Source organism: Sorex fumeus, unplaced genomic scaffold (genome assembly GCF_029834395.1).
Source record: "Sorex fumeus unplaced genomic scaffold, SorFum_2.1 ptg000072l, whole genome shotgun sequence".
Lineage (NCBI taxonomy): Eukaryota > Metazoa > Chordata > Mammalia > Eulipotyphla > Soricidae > Sorex > Sorex fumeus.
The window spans coordinates 47085175-47107445 of NW_026606129.1; the positions used below are offsets into that span (position 1 = coordinate 47085175).

Sequence of the window (22271 nt, forward strand, 5' to 3'; positions counted from 1 at the left end):
TCGGACCTTGATCCTTGAATTGGAGGCCGCTTCATGAGTGTGGAGTGCATGAGTGCCCATGTATGTGTGTGTGTGTGTGTGTGTGTGTGTGTGTGTGTGTGTGTGTGTGTGCACGTGTGCGCATGTGTGCATGGCAGTGTAATCACTGCCCATGTCACGCATGTGCGTGTGTGTACATGGCAATGCGTCACCACCTGTGTCATGCATGCGCGCGCGCGTGTGTGTGTACATGCACTCAGTGCCACTTCCTGTCAGCACAAGCATCTGTGGGCATCCCGGGTTCATGGCACCTACCTTATAACCAACACGGCACACCTGGGCATCTGGAATCCAGGCCAGCATTGCCCTCAGCAAATGGCTCACTGAATTAATGACACACCCAGTGGAAGATACCGGCATACTTCAGGGTGTTTGCCAAGTCTGACCAAGTCGTGGAGTGTGCTGCTTTCTTTTCTTTTCTTTTCTTTTCTTTTCTTTTCTTTTCTTTTCATTTCTTTTCTTTTCTATTTTGGCAGCAGTAGGTCTCACGTACACAAGGAGCCTCTGCTCTGTCCCCGAGGTAAATTTCTAGCCTGTGAATTGTGCTTCTTTTATGGTCTCTGTCTGACATGCACTTCTGTTCTGAGATACTCTTGTCAGGGACCGAGGCTCTCGTCTGTCAGTGGCAAGCCAGGCTCTCCCCAGCGTCTTCCACTAAGGGTCGGCTCCTGTGGCCTGCTGTCTTCCTGTGCTGGTTGCTCCCAGGAGGTTTTTAAAGCCCGCGTTGCTCTGGCCCCACTTTGAGCTGTAGAATCAGGCTCTTGGGTGAGATTTCTGGAGTGGGGCCTCTGCTTTCTCAGAGGTCCTGGTGAGTCCAGGGCAGGGCTGCCGTGAGCTGCCTGAGCTTGCGGGTGTCGGGCTTCTCCGGAAGCCCACCAGAGGGCCGGGGGGCAGGGCAGGGGGAGGCTTGCTCTTGCTCTCAGCTGGCTCATGGTGCAGCCCAAGAAGGTCCCCAGGGGAGAGTGAACCTGGCTCCTGCCCAGTCCAGCCAATGGCCCAGCTGCGTGCCTACATTCCGAGCCTCCCTCCTCATGGTGGTTCTCCGAGACACGTGCCTGAGAGTTTACGTTCCACATGCAGACACGCATTTGGGGCTCTCAGTCTCTCCACGACACGCATTTCACTTCCTCGGGAAGCATAGTGGGGGCTCTGAGATGAGTCAGGAAGTTGACTGAGTGCACACATGGCCAGCATGTGCCCGCCTGCCGGAGACCCTCGGCCTAGTCCCTGGCACCGCAGGGCCCACCCCAGCCAACACCCATGCAGCATCGAGAACACAACGAAGCTGAAGGGGCTTGCGTGGCTGTGGGGGTCCTGGGGCCAGGGAGCTCTGCTCTCAGAAAGCGTTTGAGAGTTCCCCGTGCGCTTCCTGTTCTGGGCAGTACCTGTGGGGGGGGGGGGGGTTGGGTGGCTGCTCCCTGGAGCTGGGCTGGTGCCGTTGGTTCCACTTCCTGGGTGCATGCACATCAGCGTTTTTGAAGGTGGCACATGCCTGCCTCCTTGCCCTCCCTCCCCCCCTCCCCCCCCCTCCCCCCCGCCATCTCTCCCTCCCCGCTCATCACAGCTTACTTATTGGTTCTCTTATTAGGTGACGAGTCAAAACAAAACTCTGCAGCATGCGTTTGCCTTTTATCTGAGCCAGAACTGTGGTCACACGCACTCGTAGAAATCGCCTTTGGCTCTGGCGCCCACGTCTGCCTCTATTGGCTCCATTTTCTGGGGGTGAGGAGGAGAAATGTTGTAGGAGTTCTTTATTTGACTCAGGCATTTCAGCTAAGAAAGTTGCAGGGAGGGGCTGGAGTGATAGCACAGTGGGTCGGACATTTGCCTTGCACACGTCCGTCCCAGGTTTGATTCCCAGCATCCCATATGGTGCCCTGAGCACTGCCAGGGGTAATTCCTAAGTGCAAAGCCAGGAATAATCCCTCTACATCACTAGGTGTGACCCAAAAAGCAAAAAATAAAAAAAAGAAAGAAAGTTGCAGGGACCAGAGTGATAGTCGGCGGGTTGGGCACTTGCCTTATGCACATCCGACCCGGGTTCAATCCCTCGCATGCCGTAGGGGTCCCTCAAGCACTGCTAGGAGTGATTCCTGAGTGCAGAGCTAGGAGCAATCCCTGAGCACCACTGGGTGTGGCCCAAAAACCAGAAAATAAAAAAAAAAAGTTGCAGGGAAGGAAAACTTAATGATGAGTCAGTTTGTTCCAGCTTGGGCCCAGCTGGGACCCCATCTGGCCCAGCCTCGAAGGCTGTTGTGAGCTGCTCTCGGCATTATTCCTGCTTCCTTCTCCTTCCCTGTCTCTGCTCACACTCATCCCTGGAATCTCCTTGCCCCGCTCATTCCGTGTGTTGGAACTTTGAGGATCTGGCCCAGATACCTCCTCTTCCCAGATGTCTTCTCTGTTTCAGCAGAAAGGACCCTTTTCACCTGCCTTGTTCCCTGCTCTCTGCTGGTGCTGTCGTGGAGAGACTGAGAGCCCCAAACTTCTCGGGGACTCCAGTCCTCAGAGATCTGTCTAAGGCACGGGCAGAAGCTTGGGGAGAAAGTGAATATTGAGGGTCTGGGAGATACATAGGGCAGTGGGTAGGGCACTTGTCCTGCACGTAGCTGACCTGGGTGGATCCCCGGCACCATAGGGTCCCCAGAGCCACCAGGAGTGATTCCTGAGTAAGGAGTAAGCCCTGAGCATGGCTGGGTGTGGCCCCGAAACAAAGAGAAGCAAACAACAACAACAAAAAAAGAAAGTGGGAGTTGTGGCATTCCCTTACCCTGGGCCCCTGCGTACCTGTAGCGCCCTCCACAGGCCATGTGCCCACTGCAGGGTTCTGAAGAGTGTGGACAGCCCAGGCATCTGTCTGAGTGGTTCCTCATTGACTCTGTTCCCGTAACTCAAGCTTCCTGGGAACTGCTTTGGGCACAGCGGCTGCCAGCTCATCTGGTCCTCCCCGGCTTCCTGGGTGGAAGAGGAAGCGGGGAAGAGCATTTCTTGGGATGAAAAACCCGCCCATGGAATTGTGCGTGACATCTTATTATCTCATTCTTACTTTGGACAACCTGGCAGGCTACCGAATGTGACCTGCCCACACGGCAGAGTCTGGCAAACTCCCCGTGGCGTACCCAATATGCCAAATACCAGTAACAATGATGGGTCTCATTCTCCTAACCCTGAAAGAGCCTTGAACATGGCACTTTTTAAAATCTCAGGGCTAGGACGAAGGAGACGTTACTGGTGCCTGCTCGAGGCAATCGATGAACAACAGGATGATTGTGATCATGATCATGATCGTGATCATGGAATTAACCACAAGTGTGTGTGTGGGGGTGGGGGGGCTGAGGGTAGATAAGATAGAGAAGAGACAGTGTGACAGTAATAGCAGGGAATGAGCATGCTGGCCAAGATCTGAGTGCTAAAAGTAGGTAAAGGGATATTCTTGATAACCTTTCAGTATCAATATTGCAAACCACAATGCCCAAAAGGAGGGTGGTGGTGGGAAGAAGCGCCTACCATAAAGGCAGGTAGGGGGTGGGGTGGGGGTGGGGTAATGGGAGGGAACCTGGGGACACTGATGCTGGGAAATGTACACTGGTGCAGGGATGGGTGTTGGAATACTGTATGACCGAAATCCAATCATGAACAGCTTTGTAAGGGTCTGTCTCACAGTGATTCAGTAAAAAAGTAAAAACACAAAAACCACCCATGGGGCTAGCACTGAGTCCCAAGGCTCCTGAGTCCCTACTAGTCCTGCACGTCCCTCTTTTCCTGGTGGGCTCTGGGCTCTCGTCTCCCTGCCACCCCTGGAGTCTCTATCCTGGCCCCTGTCTTCTGGGGGTGGGGGATAAGGGGAGATAAGGAAGGACAGACACAGCCTTGACCACTGGCCCCAGACAACCACGTCTGGACGCTCTGTGTCAAGTGGCCTGCCTGAGGAGGAGCTGGCGCCCTTCGTGGCTTGAGAGAGGTAGAATAAGAGGGAAGAAAGGGGTCAAGTGGGGTTCTCCATAAAAGGGAATGCCCTGCCACAGAGGCAGGGTGGGATGGGAGGGATGGGTGGTGGGAGGGATACTGGGACCCGTGGTGGTGGAAAATGGGCACTGGTGGAGGGATGGGTACTCGATCATTGTATAACTGAAACCCAAGCACAAAAATTTGTAAGTCTACAACTGTACCTCATGGTGTTTCACTAATAAATTTTTTTAAAAAGTGGGGTTCTGTGGCACCTTCCAGAAGAGACTGAGGGTGGAGGGGGCCACCCATGCTCATCCCAGGCCGCGGTGGGTCTCAGAAGGAAGACTCTGGGGCTGGAGAGAGAGCACAGCTAGCAGGGTGCTGCTGTGAGTGTGGCCAACCCAGAATTCTGTCCCGGGGTTCTATCCCTGGCTCCCGTAGGGTCCCCTGGACACCTCCAGGAGTGATCCCTGAGTGCAGAGTCAGGAGTAACATCTGAGCAGTGCCAGGTGCGCCCCCACCCCCCAAAAAAAACAGAACAAAAAAATCAAAGAAGGAAGATTCTGTTCATTTCATGCGGATCAGCGTCCTCTGGGAGCCACACGGCCCCCGGCCCCTGCTCACGTGGCCATCTCTCTCCCAGGTGACTTGGACAAGGGTGGGCAAGGTTCTCCCCAGAAGCCTGTGGCACATGGGGCCTGGGACGTGAGGTGGAGACTACGGGCAGCCAGCCCCCTCTGAGCTCAGGGCCAGCTCCGAGAGGGCCACCCAGGTACGGGGGATGGTGCTGGGGTGCGAATGGAGGTTACCCCGAGGTTCACCTTCCTGGTGTGGGAGAGGCTTTGGGAACTCCAACCGGACCCCACAGCACCCCTCCTATCCGCTGCCCCCAGACTGCGGCAAGCACTGGGCCCTGTGTGGGGATTTTGCCGCGTCTTTTCATGCTCTCACACCCAGGAAGGGAGGGAGGGTCTGAGTTCGTGGGCCGCCTGCCTCTGTGATCTGGGGGAACCTGAGCTGGTGTCGCCGGCCCACGAGAAGCGAGGTGCTCTGTGGACCAGCCCATGCTCCAGGGCCACAGCAGTCGGCAAGTTCCTGCCTCCGGAGTAGGGGTCTCTGGCCAGACCCTAGTTTTCCTTGCAGAATCTAGATGCGGCTCTGTGGGGGGTGGCAGGGGTTGGAGCCCCAGCGCTGCCAGTTAAAGTCTGAGAACTACACCTGGAGACAATTTTTCCTCCTCGGTTGACTATCAGCCACCTTGCGGGCCCGGCCTTGAGGAAGCTCTGGACTCTAAATGCATGGAGTCTCCCCAGGAGGTTCTGCCCTTCCTTCGGGGCAGGCTGCTGCCCAGGTCCCCCCCAGTACTGCCAAGTCATGTGCAGGTGAACTCCATCACTTCCTCTTGGCCTGACCCCCGCCCCCCAATTATCTATTCTGGCCCTCAGACCCCTGACCCTCCTAGCCATCCACTGAGGCCAGCCATGTCACCTCCTTCTGCAGACGGCTGCTGGGGTGTTGCATTGGCTGGTGGCCAGGGTCCCCACCCAGTTGGATCTTGAGCCCAGGATGGCGTGGACAGCTGCCCTTGCCGCCACTAGCCATCAGGCCCTGTTTGTCACACTGGGAGGGAACGTATTTGAGATGGAAGGCCGGCGTTGGCCGCGGGCACTCAACCGTGACTTGTCAGGCCTCGGCTGGGCAGGGGCGGTGGTGAATATGGCACCCAGAGGCCGGGGACGTGGAGGAGGGCAGTGGATTCCAGGGAGGGCTGGGCGGGTGCACCCGGAGGAGAGATCTGGGCCTTGGGAAGGCCCTTTGACCCGTGAATTTTTGAGCAGTTGCGTGGTCCCCCTGGGTGCAGCATTTCTGCATGAGCTGAATGAGTCAGCTGGGAAAAAACTGGAGATCAAGAATGCGAGGAAGGGAAAGTGGGCAGATATTGAAGGAAATCTTTGGGCAACGGAGAAATGGTCTGGGGTGTGGGCTGTGCAGCTGGGGGAGAGGGAGGAGAGAGGGAGGCTAGAGAGGAGAGAGAAGACAGAGAGGACAGAGGGAGAGAGGGAGGACAGGGGAGGAAGGGAGAACAGGGAGGAGCGGGGGAGAGGGAGGAGAAAGGGAGAGAACAAGGAAGTCCTGAGCACAGCTCGGTGGGACCCTTAAACAAAAATAGAAAAAGATTGAGTTGAGCTATAGTACAGAAGGTAAGGTGCTTGCCCTACACCTTAGGCTGGCCTGGGTTCGATCCTCGGCATCCCATGTGGTCCCTGGAGCACTGCCAGGAGTAATTCCTGAGTGCAGAGCCAGGAGTAACCCCTGAGCATCGCCAGATGTGCTCCCTCCAGCTCCCCCCCCACCACAACCAAAAAAAAAAAAAAAAGATTCAAACTGAAGCCCGTTGAAGGGGCTCTGGGACTTGCCAAACCCCGAGTCAGAGCTTTTTGCCGTGCTGGATTCCTCACCGTGATTCCCAGTTCTGTCCTCCCCACCCTCTGCCAAGGATTCCGGGCCTTACGTGACAGGCCGCCTCTCTGTCATGGGCGGTGGGCACCCAAGGACCCGGCCCAGTGCTTCATTCCTCAGCCCACAGAGGCCACACGGCCCTGGGAAGTCCCAGCTGATGCTGAGTGGTTGGTTGCTGGGTCTCTCTTGAGCCTTATTGTTAGCAATAGTTTTTCTGCGTTAAAACACTTTGATTCTGGGTGGGGGCGGGGGGGGGGAGAGGAAACACACAAAACCACTTTGGGAAAGATGGGGAGGCATGGGGTAGACTTTGCACCTACCCAGCCTTTGTGAATTTATGCCCCTGTTCCAGTCACAGGTAACTTCAGGGATTTAGATAACGGGACTTGAATTCGGTCCAAGTCCTTGAATAAGTTTATTTTCACTTAGTTTTGCCTTCCGAGCATGGAGCTGCTTGTAGTTAGCAGCCATCGCTAGACAGGAGTCGAAGCCCTCCCGAGGGGGATAAGTCAGTAGAAGCACATCTGACCTCCAAATCTCACTTCTTCCTCTCCAGAACTGTTCTCGTTGTTGGGCAGACCATCACATTTTGACTTTTTAGGGAGGTATTCCAGAAACTAAAATGTATAGTGAAGCCTTGCAGTTAAGTCCAGTGACTTCCAGACAGATAAGGAGTTTCTCTGTTTTTTGCTTGTTTGTTTGTTTGTTTGTTTGGGGGTCATACCCTGCTTCCTCCTGGCTCTGTGCTCAAGGATCACTCCTGGCGGGGCTCAGGGACCATAAAGGGTGCCAGGGAGGAAACCCGGGTTGGTTGCGTGCAAGGCAAATGCCCATCGATTGTACTATCCACTCCAGCCCCCCAGAGACGGTGTTTCAGGAGAGAAGGGAGAAAGATGGATGTGGTGAGTCTGACTCTCTGTGACCCTTTTTTATTTTTATTTTTTTGCCTTTTTGGTTATACCCAGTGATGCTCAGGGGTTATACCTGGCTCTGCACTGAGGAATTACTTCTAGCAGTGCTCAGGGGACCATGTGGGATTCTGGGAATCAAACCAGGGTCAGCCGTGTGCAAGGCAAACGCCCTACGCACTGTGCTATTGCTCTGGCCCCTGTGACCCTTTTCTTAATCCAGCTACTTTGACTTTCCCCCCGCCCCTGCATTTTCTCTCTTTTCCCTAGTAAAGACCCCTTACAGGGGCCAAGCGATAGCACAGCGGGTAGGGCATTCGCCTTACAAGCGGCCAACATGGCCGACCCGAGTTCGATTCCTCCGCCCCTCTTGGAGAGCCCGGCAAGCTACCGAGAGTATTCGATATGCCAGACACAGTAACAACAAAGTCTCCAATGGAGACGTTACTGGGCCCGCTCGAGCAAATCGACGATCAACGGGAGGGCCTTTACCTTTACCTTTACCTTTACAGGGGCCAAAGCAATAGTGTAGTGAGTAAAGTGTTTGCCTTATATGTAGCCAACCCGAGTTCAACCTTCTGCATCCCATATGGTCTCCTAGGCACTGCCAGGAGTGCAGAGCCCGGAGTAACCCCTGAGAATCACCTGGGTGTGACCCAGAAAAAAAAAACACCTTACAACCAACGTGAAATATTCATCATGGCACCGAAGGCACGTTTTGAGAGTGCATTCTTGATGCATCTGTAAAACGTTTGTCAATGTTGTAGAGACTGTAGTCATCTGAAAACAAGATGAGCTCCGGCTGAGGCTTCGGGAAACGGGCATGTGTCTTGGGTTGGGCCTCTCGCCTGCTGTCTCCTGGAAGCCAGCCCTGGATCTGCAGACCAGAGACTGCTCACCACCACACTTCGGCCTCCATGGCGAGGGCCAGCAAAGGTCATCAGGGGCACTCAGGCCTTACTGAGCACTTAGGTCTGACAGAAATGAATCGGGACATGCCAGTTCAGAGACCATCCTGAAGCCACTTCCCACTCAGGTGTCCCCCAAGTTGGGTCCCCGGCCCAGCACCCACCGTCAGCGTCCCTGGGGATAGGTCAGAGGAGTGCCCCCCCAGCTGCCCCCGGAAACAGAGTATCTGGGAAGGGGACCTGCCTGGCTGGATCGTGACAAATGTACCCGGCAGTTCTGAAGCACGCGGAAGTTGGAGAACCATTGCACTATTTTCTTTTTTTTTTTTCCCTTTATTTTATTTTATTTTTTTTAAAGTTGTAGATTTACAATTTTTTGTGCTTTGGTTTCAATTATACAATGATCAGATACCCATCCCTCCACCAGTGCCCATTTTCCACCACCATGGATAATATCCCTCCCACCCCCATCCCCCCATCCCCCCGTCTCTGTGGCAGGGCAATCCCCTGTGTTCTCTCTCTCCTTTTGGGTGTTGTGGTCTGCAAAAGAGGCATTGAGTGGCAAACATGTTCAGTCCATAGTCTACTTTCGACATGCATCTCCCCTCCTGGGAGGATCCTCCAAACATCCTTTATTTGGTGCTCCCTTCTCTATCTGAACTGCGCTTTCCCCTAGAATACCCAGCCGGCCTCTAAGCTATGGAGTAATCCTCCTGGTGCTGATCTCAGCTATTCTTGGGTATTAATCTCATATTTTGTTACTTTATATCCCCCAGATGAATGCAATCCTTTTATGTCTATCCCTCTCTTTCTGACTCATTTCGCTTAGCATGATACTTTCCATATTGTACCACTTGTATGTAAATTTCATGACTTCATCTTTTCTAAGAGCTACATAGTACTCCATTGTGTAGATGTACCAAAGTTTCTTTAACCAGTCATCTGTTCTTGGGCATTCAGGTTTCTTCCAGTTTCTGGCTATTGTAAAGAGGGCTGCAATGAACAAACAAGTGCAGATGTCACTTCGACTATACATTTTTGCCTCTCTGGGATATATTCCCAGGAGTGGTATTGCTGGGTCAAATGGGAGCTCAATTTCTAATTTTTTGAGAATCGTCCATACTGTTTTCCAGAAGGGCTGAACCAGTGGACATTCCCACCAACAGTGAAGGAGTGTCCCTTTCTCGCCACATCCACGCCAGCATCGGTTGCTTTTGTTCTTTTGAATGTGGGCCAGTCTCTGAGGTGTGAGATGGTATCTCATTGTGGTTTTGATCTGCATCTCCCTGATGATTAATGATGTAGAGCATTTTCTCATGTGCTTTTTTGCCATTCGGATTTCTTCTTTGAGAAAGTTTCTGTTCATTTCATTGCCCCATTTTTGGATGGGGTTGGATGTTTTCTTCTTGTGGAGTTTAACCAGTATTTTGTATATCCTGGATATCAACCCCTTGTCAGATGTGTATTCGGTGAATATCCTTTCCCATTCTGTAGACTGTCTTTGTACTTTGGTCACTGTTTCTTTGGAGGTGCAGAAGCTTCTTAGTTTAAGATAGTCCCATTTATCTATCTCTGTTTTCACTTGCTCGGCCAGTGGCGTGGCATCTTTGAAGATACCATTAGCTTCAATGTCATGGAGGGTTTTGCCAACTTTATCTTCAATGCACCTTATGGTTTCTGGTCTGATGTTGAGGTCTTTAATCCATTTTGATCTTACTTTTGTACATGGTGTTAGGCAGAGTTCTGAGCCTATTTTTTTGCATGTAGCCGTCCAGTGATGCCAACACAATTTATTAAAGAGGCTTTCCTTACTCCACTTCACATTACTTGCACCTTTATCAAAGATTAGATGAGCATATGATTGAGGAGAGATGTCAGTGTATTCAACCCTGTTCCATTGGTCTGCAGTTCTGCCTTTGTTCCAGTTTCGGGGGAGATTCCCCCTTCACTCGAAGCCTGGTTGCATTTCACCCCCTGTGGATAGGAGCCCTGACACAACCTGGCTGTTTCCTCGGCATTCGGCATTCGGCATTCGGCATTCGGCATGGCATTTGGGTCCTCGGTTGCTTGGTAGCCTCTGACTCTGCCCTTTGAAATGCGTGGGGACAGGGTAACCCGTCCCCCACCCCCACCCCAGGACAGGGGGAAGAGGCCCAGGAAACCTCTGCACTGGGACAATGTTGGTGCCCGGTTGGGGCACTCACCTTGCATGTAGCCAACCCTGGATTGAGCCCAGCTCTTTGCACATAGAGCCAGGCATGACCCCTGAGCACAGCGCCAGGTATAAGCCGTCTCTTCCAAAAGAAAAAAAAATGGAAATAGACGTGCCTTCTTCCCCCTGTCCAGGACTCCATTTGGGGCCATGTGGGGTGGTGGGCGGCTGTGGACTTGGCTCCCATGACACCAGGTTCAGATCGCGGTTCTGTTGCTCAGTTCTGTTGTTTCAGTCACCTCTTTCAGGCTGCTACCTCGCCTGACCTCTCTGGTGTGGGCCAAAGGTCTGTCCCGTGCAACCGCAGATTGTGGTGACGGAGTTCAGCTGGCTCCAGGGCCAGTCCCCTTAGTTCCGTGGCCAACGACCAGTGACTCTCCCCCGCCCTGTCCCCAGCTGGCGGTGGTGTGGTGCCACCCAGTGGCCACTCTCATCTTGGGGCTCCACGAGCAAGGTTGGGTCTGGATGGTGAAGGCAGAGGAGAGCCAGCGTGCTGCAGGGAGGGCCAGGTTGGAGTTTACCTAGCGTTTGGCCCCTCTCTGCCTCCCTCCTCAGCCTTTCCTCCCCACCCACAGGCCCCGGATCTGTCCCCAGTCTGGTGACCTGCCTATATGTGTCGTCCCTGAGGGCACTGGCAGAGCTGCCAGACATCGAGGTGAGATTTCGTGGGCTGGAGTGTCATTTCCTTCTCTCTGACAGCTCCAAAGAGAGAAAACTGGCCCTCACAGCTGTGGCCAGACCCCTCAGAGCAGACAGATCCGTTCCCCATCTTAAGAACCCACCAGCAGTTGTGATGCCTTTTAACCCACCCATGTGGTGGTTTTATTTGGATGAGAGGAAGCCCAAAAGGGCAGGAGAGATATTACAGGGGGGAGGCAGGGCGCTTTCTCTGCATGCAGCGACTCAGGTTCAATCCCTGGCTCTCTGTATGGTGCCCCGAGTCCACCAGGGTCAGTGCTCAGTGATCTCCGAGCACAGATCCAGGAATAAGCCCGGAGTACTGCTAGGTATGGTCCCACCCTCACCCAAATATGTAAAAAAAATAAATAAAGGGAGCCCAGAATTGGCAGCAATCTTGGGGTATTCTACCCAGGAAGTTGACAGGAAGTGATTTGTGATTTTCTCTGGAAAGTCATGTGACTTTTGGGAACAGACTGGGTAAAAGAGTGTTCTCTGAGATAGAGAGGGACCATTCTGACAAAGATAGTTGGAAATGATCACTCCGGATAAGAGCTGTGTGCTGAAAGTAGGTAAAGGAACAAACATGATAACCCCTCGGTATCTGTATTGCAAAGTATGTACCCAAAAGGAGAGGGGGTGGGGGGAGGAGAGAGAGAGGTGGGGGGAAGAAAAACACCTGCCATAGGGGTAGGCAGGGGGTGGGGGGGTGGGGTCATGGGAGGGAACCTGGTGACACTGGTGCTGGGAAATGTACACACAGGTGGAGGGATGGGTATTGGAATACTGTATGACTGAAATCCAATCATGAATAGCTTTATAACTGTGTATCTTACAATGACTCGATAAAAATAAATAAATAAATAAATAAATAAAAAGTGATCCCTGAACACAGAGCTAGGAGTTAGCCCTGAACACTGCTGAGTGTGGCCAGAAAGATAAATGAATTAAAAGGAAAGGCAGACCAAAAGAAAAAAAAATAGTTGAAACAGGTGTAGGCGCTGAGCCTTCCCCCATTTCTAGGGGGTCGGGACATGGGACATTTTAGCCTGGCAGCAAATTTGTCTAGTCAGTCAGACAGTTTTCAAGAAGATGATCCAAGTAATGCCTGCTTGTTGTGGAATATTGGGGGAAGTATAGGAAAATAAGGCCGAGGGTGGAAGAGATGGTACAGCAGGGACGTGGCTACATACGGCGCTTGGAATCCCACCAGGACGAATTCATGAGCAGAAGCGGGCACTCTGGTGGAGTGTGGTGTAGAATGACGGATACCTGGAAACTGTCATCGGCGGTAATTTTGTAAATCACAGTGCTTCAGTAGAAATGGAAACAAGGAGATGAAGAGGAAAACAAGCAGGGCGTCTTCCTGCCTTTCGTCTGTCTCTCCCACCCACCCTGCACTGTGCAGGCACTGGCGGGGCCACTCAGAAGTGTCCCCCCCGAGGCCAGGCCTTCTCCCAGGCTGTCTTTCGCTTGTCTTCCTGATGTCATGTAGAGACACGTCTTCAGACCCCACTTTTTTTTTTCTTTTTGGGTCACACCCAGCGATGCTCAGGGGTTATTCCTGGCTCTGCACTCAGGAATTACTCCTGGCGGTGCTTGGGGGACCATATGGGATACTGGGAATCGAACCGAGGTAGGCCGTGTGCAGGGCAAGCGCCCTACCCACAGTGCTATCACTCCAGCCCCTAGAGCCTACTTTTCATTAGACACCAGGCTTTTCTTTTAAAACCTGAAAAATACTGCTTTTCTGACTGTGAAGTACATAGTTCTTGAAAATGTCAATATAGAATTATATGAGGCAAAAGTGGACTTTTGTTCATTTTTAGTTGAGGTTTTTGGCCACACTTGGCAGTGCTCAGGACTTACTCCTGGCTCCGCTCAGGGGTCACTGCTGGCAGTGCTCAGGGGACCGTATATGGTGCCAGGGATAGAAAGGCTGGTCATGTGCAGGGCCAGAGCCTTAACCCCTGTGCTATATTTCTGACCCCAAAATGAGCTTTTAAAACATTATCACCCAGTATACCTAATGCCAGAGAATAAAGTTTAAAACTTGAATTAAGTAGTAAGTGAAATTTCCTTAGCTCACCTGTGCTACATAATACTAGATAGGATATTTTTCCTTAAATTTTTATTAGTGAAACACCATGAGGTACAGTTGTAGACTTCCAAATTTTTGTGCTTGGGTTTCAGTTATACAATAATCGAATACCCATCCCTCCATCAGTGCTCATTCTCTACCACCACTGATCCCAGTATCCCTCCCACCCCCCATCACCCCTCCATGCCACCCTGCCTCTGTGGCAGGGCATTCCCTTTTGTTCTCTCTCTCCTTTTGGGTGCTGTGGTTTGCAAAAGAGACGTTGAGTGGCAATCATGTTCGGTCTATAATCTACTCTTATCACGCATCTCCGATCCTGAGAGGAACCTCCCAACACCCTTTGTTTGGTGCTCCCTTCTCTATCTGAGCTGCCTTTTCCCCTAGCGTGTGCGGCTGGCCTCAAAGCCATGGAGTAATCCTCCTGGTACTTAATTATTAGATAGGATTTTAAAATGTGGGGGTGCTTTGGCCGTACCTGCTGCTGTGAAGGACCGTATAATGCCAAGGGTCAAACTCAGTTCCTCCCACACGCAAAGCTTGTGCTCCACCAGCCCTTGGAGCCATCTCCCCAATCCCCTGAATGGTATTTTAAATGGCTACGTGCTCTTTCATCCTGTTTATGCACTTGTTTTCTGCAATCATTTCTCTCCGGCTGGGTTTAAATCAAAGTATTGATTCACTTTTCTGGTTCTTTCCTAAGCTGAGTCCCAGACAGCCTTACGAGGTCAGAGACAAACATCTCGACGTTTCCTTTCCAGGAAGAGCTTCTTGTTTGACACTCTCATTAGCAGCTTGCAGAACATGCAAGGACAGCAGCCCAAATGAGTGTGAGCGTTTAAAATGTGTGTTGATACCCTCAGCGGGGGGGGGGGGGGGGGGGGGGGGTGGGGGGGGGGTGGGGGGGGTGGGAAGGTGTTGTGTTTCTTAGATAGCCTGGCTTTAGTGTTTTTGCTTGTTGAAGGATCTTCCTATGTGAGTTTTTTTTAAAAAAACATCTTTTACTCCATAACTTAGAGGCCAGCTGGGTATTCTAGGGGAAAGGACAATTCAGATAGAAAGGGGAACACCAAGTGGAGGGTGTTTGGAGGATCCTCCCAGGAGGGGAGATGCAGGTTGAAAGTAGACTGGACTGAACATGTTCGCCACTCAATGCCTCTTTGGCTGATCACAGCGCCCAGGAGGAGAGAGAGAACAGGGGGGAATGCCCTGCCACAGTGGCAGGGGGGGATGGGGGGATGGGAGGATGGGGGGGGGGGAGGGATATTATCCTGGTGGTGGAAAATGGGCACTGGTGGAGGGATGGGTATTTGATCGTGGTATGACCGAGATCCAAGCACAAAAATTTGTAAATCTACAACTGTACCTCATGGTGTTTCACTAATAAAAAAGAAAAAAAAAATGAAGACACCATGATTTACAAAGTAATTCATAGTTTTTGGCATACTGTATTCCACCACCAGCCCTACTGCACAGTGTCAACTTCCCTCCACCAGTGTCATCTCTACACGACAGTCTCTCTAATAAAACAAAATAAACAAGAAAAAGGAACCCCAGCTCACCTTGTTTGGAGCTTTGTACACCCCATTCCTAGAACCCAAGTGTGGTGTCCACACCTGGGTGGGAAGGCGCCTCAATGGGAAGCCACGTGCTGCTTCCACCGCGCCTCCTCCCTCCCTTAGACAGGTTCCAGCTGCTGCTCCAGCCTCAGTGTTTCCCTCCTGCCTCTAGGGAACCCCAGAAGTGAGCTGCAGAGTTCGGGAGCCCCTGGCAGGGGTCTGACAGTGGGAGGGCTTTGTGACCTCGCCTGCTGGGGAGGCAGTGGGGGCAGCAGCTCAGTCTGCGCCCACGTGTCTGATGGGGTGACACACTGAGGGACACTCCAGTTCTCCTTGATCCTTCCCGATGCCCGAGTCCTCTGGAATCCTCTGGAACCGGGAGAGAGTTGTGAGTAATTAAGTGACATCAACTCCCACAGCTGAGGGCGTTCTGAAATTGTGTTACTGGAAGGACTCCCTCTTGTGACCCTGGCTTAGTAACCCGGAGGAAGTGGTGAAGGTTCTAGAATGAGAGCCGCCTGCAAGAGAGGATCACTGACTTTGAGGGAAGGACGGTTTGGAGACCTATAGGTTAACGGTTTCTCAGACCTGTTCCCCGCTCCTTTCAAGTTCCCTCCATTCCATGTTATCACAGTTAGGGTCTCTCAGAAGGTCTCAAAGGGTGGGGACAGAGCTGAGGTGGGTGAACAGCCTCGGGCACTCGTCAGAGGAGATTTGCCTGGGGAGGAAGGGCCCTTCCTTCCTTAGCCCATATGGGGTCCCCCTCAGACCTTGCGCGCCCCTCTGCCGCCTCCATTGCCCTCTCCACAGCCTCCCAGTGCTACTTCCTGCCTCCATGCTGAGGAGCCAGTTGACTTTTCAACCGTCGTCTTTTATTTTAAATTTTATTTGTTTGGGTTTGGGGCCATACCGGCTGTACTCAGGCTGTACTCCTGGCAGGGCTCGGGGGCGGGGGGACCATTGGGGGTGCCAGGATTGAACAACCCCAGTCGGACATGTGCAAGCAAGACCCAGCGTGCTGTCCTCTCACTCCAACCTTTGACTTTGCTGTTTTATGTTGTATAGAAGTTTAGGTTTTTGATGCCACATTGATCATTTTTTCCCCACTTTAGAAGACGAGCTTCTCCCTTAGGAACCCTCTCTTCCCTCTTCCTCTTTCTGTTTTTGCAAGAGTGTTGTTTTTTTTTTTTTTTCTCCACGAGTCTTCCTTTCATCCAGAGTGTGTGCCTGTGTTGTTGACTCTGTCCCCTTGTTGGTGGTTTTCCCCTGGCTTCAGCCCGTTTGAGCTCTGAGCTCTGTCGCCCCCTCTCCAGCTACGTCTCTCTTGCTGGCCCCTCCAGCGTTTCCCCAGGGGAGTTTTTCTATGCCTCTGGCACTTTGGAGATTTGTGACTTGGGCGACTTTGGTTTCTTGTCCGGACCCCAGCCCCAGGGGGCCTGAGACCCCCAGCGATGGTCTCATTTGGGGACCACTGGATTTGCATCATTCAGGGACCACTGACTCAGTGCACCAGGGTCATTCTAGACAGTGCTTGGGTGACCATGAGGCGGTTGAGGGTCCGGTTTCCAGCCCTTGCACGAAGGCCGGTGCCTAGCACCTTGTACCCATCGACTCTCCAGCCTGTCATTCAGTGTGTCAGATTCCAACAGAGCCTGCCTGACCCTGGGCGTGAGCTCAGATCTTGGAACGCGTCAGAGGAATGGACCCAGGGTTTCTCCTCAAGATATTCCCATGTGCTAGGAACACGTCACTCATTGTGCTCCAGAGGAATTTGAAAAAGTATGTCAAAGGGTCAGAGGGATTGATAAAGTGTGTCATTCTTAACAGTGTCCAGAGTTTCTGGAAACTCAGGTTAGACCTAATGAGTCAGTGCTTTTGAATTTTTCCAGCCTCCAGCTGCCACGTTTTGGTAAAGAGGAAACAGGAACAGCAGCAGGCTTTCCAGCAATACACGTGCCCTCTAGTTCAGATGAAAATAAGGAAGTAGGGCCGGAGCGATAGCACAGCGGGTAGGGCATTTGCCTTGCACGCATCCGACCTGGGTTCAATCCCCGGCATCCCATATGGTCCCCCAAGCACCGCCAGGAGTAATTCCTGAGTGCAGAGCCAGGAGTAACTCCTGACGATCGCTGGGTGTGACCCAAAAAAGCAAAATAAGCAAATAAAAATTTAAAAATAAAAATAAAAGAAAGAAAGGAAGAAAGAAAGAAAATAATGAAGTAAGGGGTCAGAGCCATAGCAGGGCACTGGTCTGGCACAGGGCCAATCTGGGTTCGATGCCCAATATCCCAGGTGGTCCCCCTGAGCACTCCCCTGACTCCTCAGTGCAGAACCAGGAGTAAATAACCACTGAGTATTACGAGGTTTGTCCAAACAATAAGAAAAAAAAAAGAGAAAAATAGAAAAAGAAAAAGAAGGAAGTGGTAGGTGGTCCTGCTCAGCGTGAGTCTCCTGCAAGTGGCCTGCAAGTGGGTGGTCCCAAACGCAGGAGTGTGTGTGTGGGGGGAGGGGGGGAGCATCATCTCCAAGCACCTGAGTGGCTGCTGGTCCCCTGTCCCACCCCACTGGCTGCCTTCTCTGCAGCGGGTCGAAAGGATCTCCCGCAGGCCCTTGTCTTCTGCCAGCACCCTGCTGGTACCTCGCACCTTCTCCACAGCGGCTGTGCTCCATGTTGCTCCGTGCTGGAAGGACTCTGCCTTAAAAAAAAAAAAAAAAAAACAAGCTCTGTCCCCACATATCCGTGTTTTCCTCTTACTTTGTTGCTTCCTTTTTCCCTAGGCCGGAAGCTGAGAGGAAAAGCCTTTTATTTTGTCAACGGCAAGGTGTTCTGTGAGGAAGACTTCCTGGTGAGTGTGTCCCTGCCCTCAGACGTGAGAGGGGCCACGTGACTGTAGAGGAGAGACATTTCTCTCTGCGGTTCCAGTGTCTGAGAAAGGGGTCCTGCCTCCCCCTGGGTATATACACTGATGGTGGGTGGTGATGGGGGCAGCGGGGCAGGCCGACGTTCCCAAGACAAGTGATCTGTTGCCAAGAACTTGCTCCGGAAAGGATCTGAGGGTCACTTGGCCTGTCTCGTGCAGCCTTCCCTGTTTCTGTCAGCCCTGCCCATCGCTGAAACATCACACATGGGAACCTGCTTTCTTCCCAGCCTCTCCTCTACCTTCAGTGTCCATCTAGACGCCATGGATGCTTAGATCTGAGCTCTAGCTCCTGACGTCATCCTGCCCGCTGCAGTGGTCCTCTAGGACATGCCCCCCTCCCAACACACACACATACACACTCATCCTCACCAAGGCTTTGCATTATATCTGGATTCTTCTCTCCAGTGATCAATTCCCAGGCCTACCCCGGGTCCCTCCTGCTTCCTGCTCTCTCAGCCAGGGCCCAGGCAGGGAGCCCCATGCCAGCACACCCTCCCGGGACCCACATAGCTCCTGATCTAGACCCATGACCTCCGTCACGCTGCCCATAGGAGTGCCAGCTGATCTGCTGGGCCCGTGGCTCTGGGGCTCAGCTCACGCTCTCTCGGGAGATCTCATCCTCTCTCCCATGCGCTCCACACCCTCCACCTTGGCCTCGTCTCAGGCTGTGTCTTCTCCTCGGAGCCTCTTTCCCTTTCTTCGCCCAGACAGCCCTCCGTGTCCTCTGTTAAGCCTTCCTTGTCTCCCGGTCTCCACAGCACAGTGTCCCTCCAGTGAACTGCCGCCACCTGCCCCTGCGGGTGACAAGGAGGGCACCAACCGGCATCTTGGGGTTTGCGTGTCCCAGGGAGGCAGGAACATGCTTCCACCCTCCCTTTCTCTAGACCCTGCCCAGTGCCGGGCAGGACATGCTCTATGAATGGTGGCGGGACTCCCCGCCACACGGCAGGTCGAGGGCCGTTGGCCAGGGTTGGCTGAGTCTGCTTCTTTTTTTTTTTTTCTTTTTCGGTCACACCCGGCGATGCACAGAGGTTACTCCTGGCTCATGCACTCAGGAATTACTCCTGGTGTTTCTCGGGGGACCATTTGGGATGCTGGGAATCGAACCCGGGTCAGCCACATGCAAGGCAAAAACGTCCTACCTGCAGTGCTATCACTCTAGCCCATGGACCTGCTTCTTGGTGGGAACACTGTTGTCTGTAGACCCTCAGTTTCCAGCCTGTCCTGTACCTGCTGCCGCCCCCACTTTCATCAGCTAGCTCACCTGCTGCTCCCAAGCAAAACGGAGCAGTGTCCTCATCGACCAGACCTGAGTCTGGTGAGGCCCTGATTGACCTGGCCTGAGGTGCTGATGTTCTGGCTCTGATGAGTTCCTGCTTCACCAGTTCTGATTCTGGTGAGGTCCCAATTAGCCAGGGTCAAGTCTAGCAAGGCCCTGATTGGCTAGGCATGTTGGAAGTCAGGATAGGATTAGCCCACTGGAGTCAGAAGGACCACAGGTTGGGGATAGGCTTTATCTAAACTTAGTGAACTTGAGGAACTCTTACCCATAAAACGGGGAGGGGAGAGTGGTCGAGCAGAGACTCCACTCTCTAGTGGGGTACTGGTGGATGCCTTCCTTCCCCCACGTTCCTTTTCATGGTGTTTTCTCCTTTTCAGTCATATTAGCCATACATAAGCTTCTAGTATCTCTGTGTCGTGTCTACTGTGTTTTTTGAAGAGTACCCTATTTCTTTTGACAACAGGGTGTGTGTGTAGCTTTAAATATAACAGTTTTTGACCAGATCAGACTTGAATTTGAAGGCTCTCCTCATTCCTTACTGGTGGAGTGACCCAGAGAAGGTCACTTAACCTGTCTGAACGTCCCTTGTCTGCCAGTTGGGAATTGGGACCATCCAGACCTGGCTGCATTGTTCCAAATACTGTGGCAATGGCTGCAGCCCTGTGCACAGCAGAATCTTCTAGGGGACCCTGAAATAACTACAATTGCTATGTTCCACCTCCCAAAATCAGTGAGGGCCAGGGTGGAGGCCAGGAATGTGCTTCCCTTCCAAGAGCCCAGTGGCAGTAGGACTGTCTCCAAGCAGCTTTGGAGCAGAGGCCCCTCTCTGCATGGCCTTTTCCTGGAGCCCAGCAGGTCACAGCTAATGCCCAGGCGAGGACGTCACCATTTGCAAGGCTCCTATGACCAATATTCCGTGACTCATCGCGCAGCATGGCCGTGGCCGTTGTCGGGGAATCTGACAGACTCCTGTGGAGAGTGACACGCCTCTCTGAGGCATCCCTTGTAATCCTCACCGAGGGTGGAGACGTGATTGGATTCCAGGGCCCGGCCCTGGTCTAACTGTTTCTCTCTCCCCTGCAGTACTCGGGCTTCCAGCAGTCGGCCGACAGGTGTTTCCTCTGTGGCCACCTGATCATGGACATGGTGAGTGGGGTCCGCCGCATCCCCAGAGCGTGGCGGGAGGAGGAGGCACAGGGAGAACTGTGAGAACCGGGCATTCCCCCCCTTGGTCTGTGGGGATGGCCAGCGTCCTGAGAAGGGGTGCCTGTACCACACAGCTTGCCCCCGGAGAGCAGCACCAAAGCTTTTCCCACGTGAGACATCCTGTTCCCGCCTGAGAATCAAAACTATAGGCGAGCGCGGCCAGAAACAGCCCACACAGTTGGTTTCCAATCAGACTGTGACCATGTGTGTTGCCGGATCGTTCGGGATCCCCCCTCAGTCTGTGAAGCCAGGCTCTTGTGGGAACCGTGTACTGTCCCGCACCCCCCCACCCCCCGCCCTGCCTGCACAGCCGTGTGCTACAGTCTGGGCACTCTCCTCTCGGCTCCGGCACACGTGGGCCTCCCTCTGATCTGCCCTGATTGTGGCCAGCCCACGGGAGAGGCAAACGAGCCTGTTTTTCTGCCCTAATCTCAGCTACTTTTCAAGTCAGGTGCAGGAAAGAAATCCAGGCTAGATTTACCCCCATATTGTGCCCGGCTTGGTCCCTGACTAAAATAAGTTTGAGGGTGTCTGTAACTGGTTCTGAGGCACTGGGGTAAACAGTGAGCAATGAGCTTTCCGTGTTCCATTTCTCCCTTTATCTGTGGCTCTCTGAGCTCTCTGAGCTCTCTCTCTCTCTCTCTCTCTCTCTCTCTCTCTCTCTCTCTCTCTCTCTTTCTCTCTCTCTCTCTCCCCCTCTCTCTCCCTCCCTCCCTCTCTCCCTCTCTCCCTCTCTGCATCCCTCCGTTCCGGTCTGTCTCTCTCTCTGGGCACCAGGACCCATTCTCCAGCAAAGCTGGGAGATCAGTAGGGCTGCTCTGATTCTGTATCAGCAATCAGATTCTTCACTTTGGAGATCATGCCTGTAGAATCATGCCTGTAGTGATCAGATTATCTAACATCCTTTCAGTTGGAAAGCATTTGATCCTCCCTAAATTGATCTATTCATTGCATTGCTATTTTTTTCCTCCCTTTTACCATTTATTTTTTTCATTACAATTTTTTAAAAATTGTTTTTGTTTTTTGGCTCAGGGGCTACTCCTAGAAGTCAGTGCTGGTGGAACTCTGGCCATCAAATCCTGGCCTCTGGCCTGCAAAGCATGCCCTTCAGCCCACGAGTTACCTCTCCGGCCCTTCTCCTACCATTTTCATTGAATAAAGGGCACACATTTTAAATGTACAGCTGAATGAATTTGTGTATAGACCCACTCCCACCCAGACTGAGAACCTTTTACACAGCCCACACCTCAGAAAGTTCCTTCTTGTCTTCTCAATCAGGAACCCTGCCACAAAGGTAGGTCTCTACCTCTGTGACCTTGATTGCCCCAGACTCATTTTGTTGGCCAGGAGTCCCCTACGTGTGAAAGTGCACCATTCAGCCTCCTTTGAGCATTTGGGTATTTACTTTATCAGCTGCTGCATTAGAATCCACCCTAAGAAGCATTAGCTTAAGGAAGTGGTGATGCTTCGTTGTTCGTGAGTCCATGGGTCAGGAATGAGGTTCGGGCTCATCAGGACAATTCTGCTCAAGAGGCGGTGGCTGGGGTCACTCGCTCAGCTGTGTGCAGATGGAGGCAAGCTTGGGTGGGAAGAACCAGGATGACCTCTCACCCTCCACGCCTTTCTTTTGGGTACTGATGGTCTTAGTGTGTGTGGCCAAAACACCCCCAAATTTTAAAATCATATCTAGTATTATGTAGCACAGGGGAGTTATATTGAAGGAAATTTCACTTACTGCTTAATTTAAGGTTTAAACATTATTCTCTGGCATTAGGTATATTAGGGTGATAATGTTAAAAAGTTCACTCTGCAGCCAGAAATATAGCACCGGGGTTAAGGCTCTGGCCCTGCACATGACCAACCTTTCAATCCCCGGCACCATGTACGGTCCCCTGAGCACTGCTACTCAGTGGTCTGCCTGGGACTTTCTTACACCACCAGAAGGAAGAAGAAACCGCTAGTTTTCTGAAGTCCCTGACTCAGAGATTAGAACACCATTTCTCTCTTTTTCTGAGGATCAAAGAGAAAGGCATGGGCCAGTCTCGATTCAAG

General features: G+C 52.5%; 1 protein-coding gene across 1 annotated transcript in view; it reads left to right on the top strand.

Annotated features, from left to right (window-relative positions):
* LIMD1 (LIM domain containing 1) overlaps positions 1–22271 on the top strand; it is a 53295-nt gene that overhangs the window by 25654 nt on the left and 5370 nt on the right. The window contains exons 3-4 of the mRNA XM_056129488.1: positions 17589–17656; positions 20097–20159. Coding sequence (XP_055985463.1) covers positions 17589–17656; positions 20097–20159 — 131 coding nt within the window. The remainder of the gene's footprint in view (positions 1–17588; positions 17657–20096; positions 20160–22271) is intronic.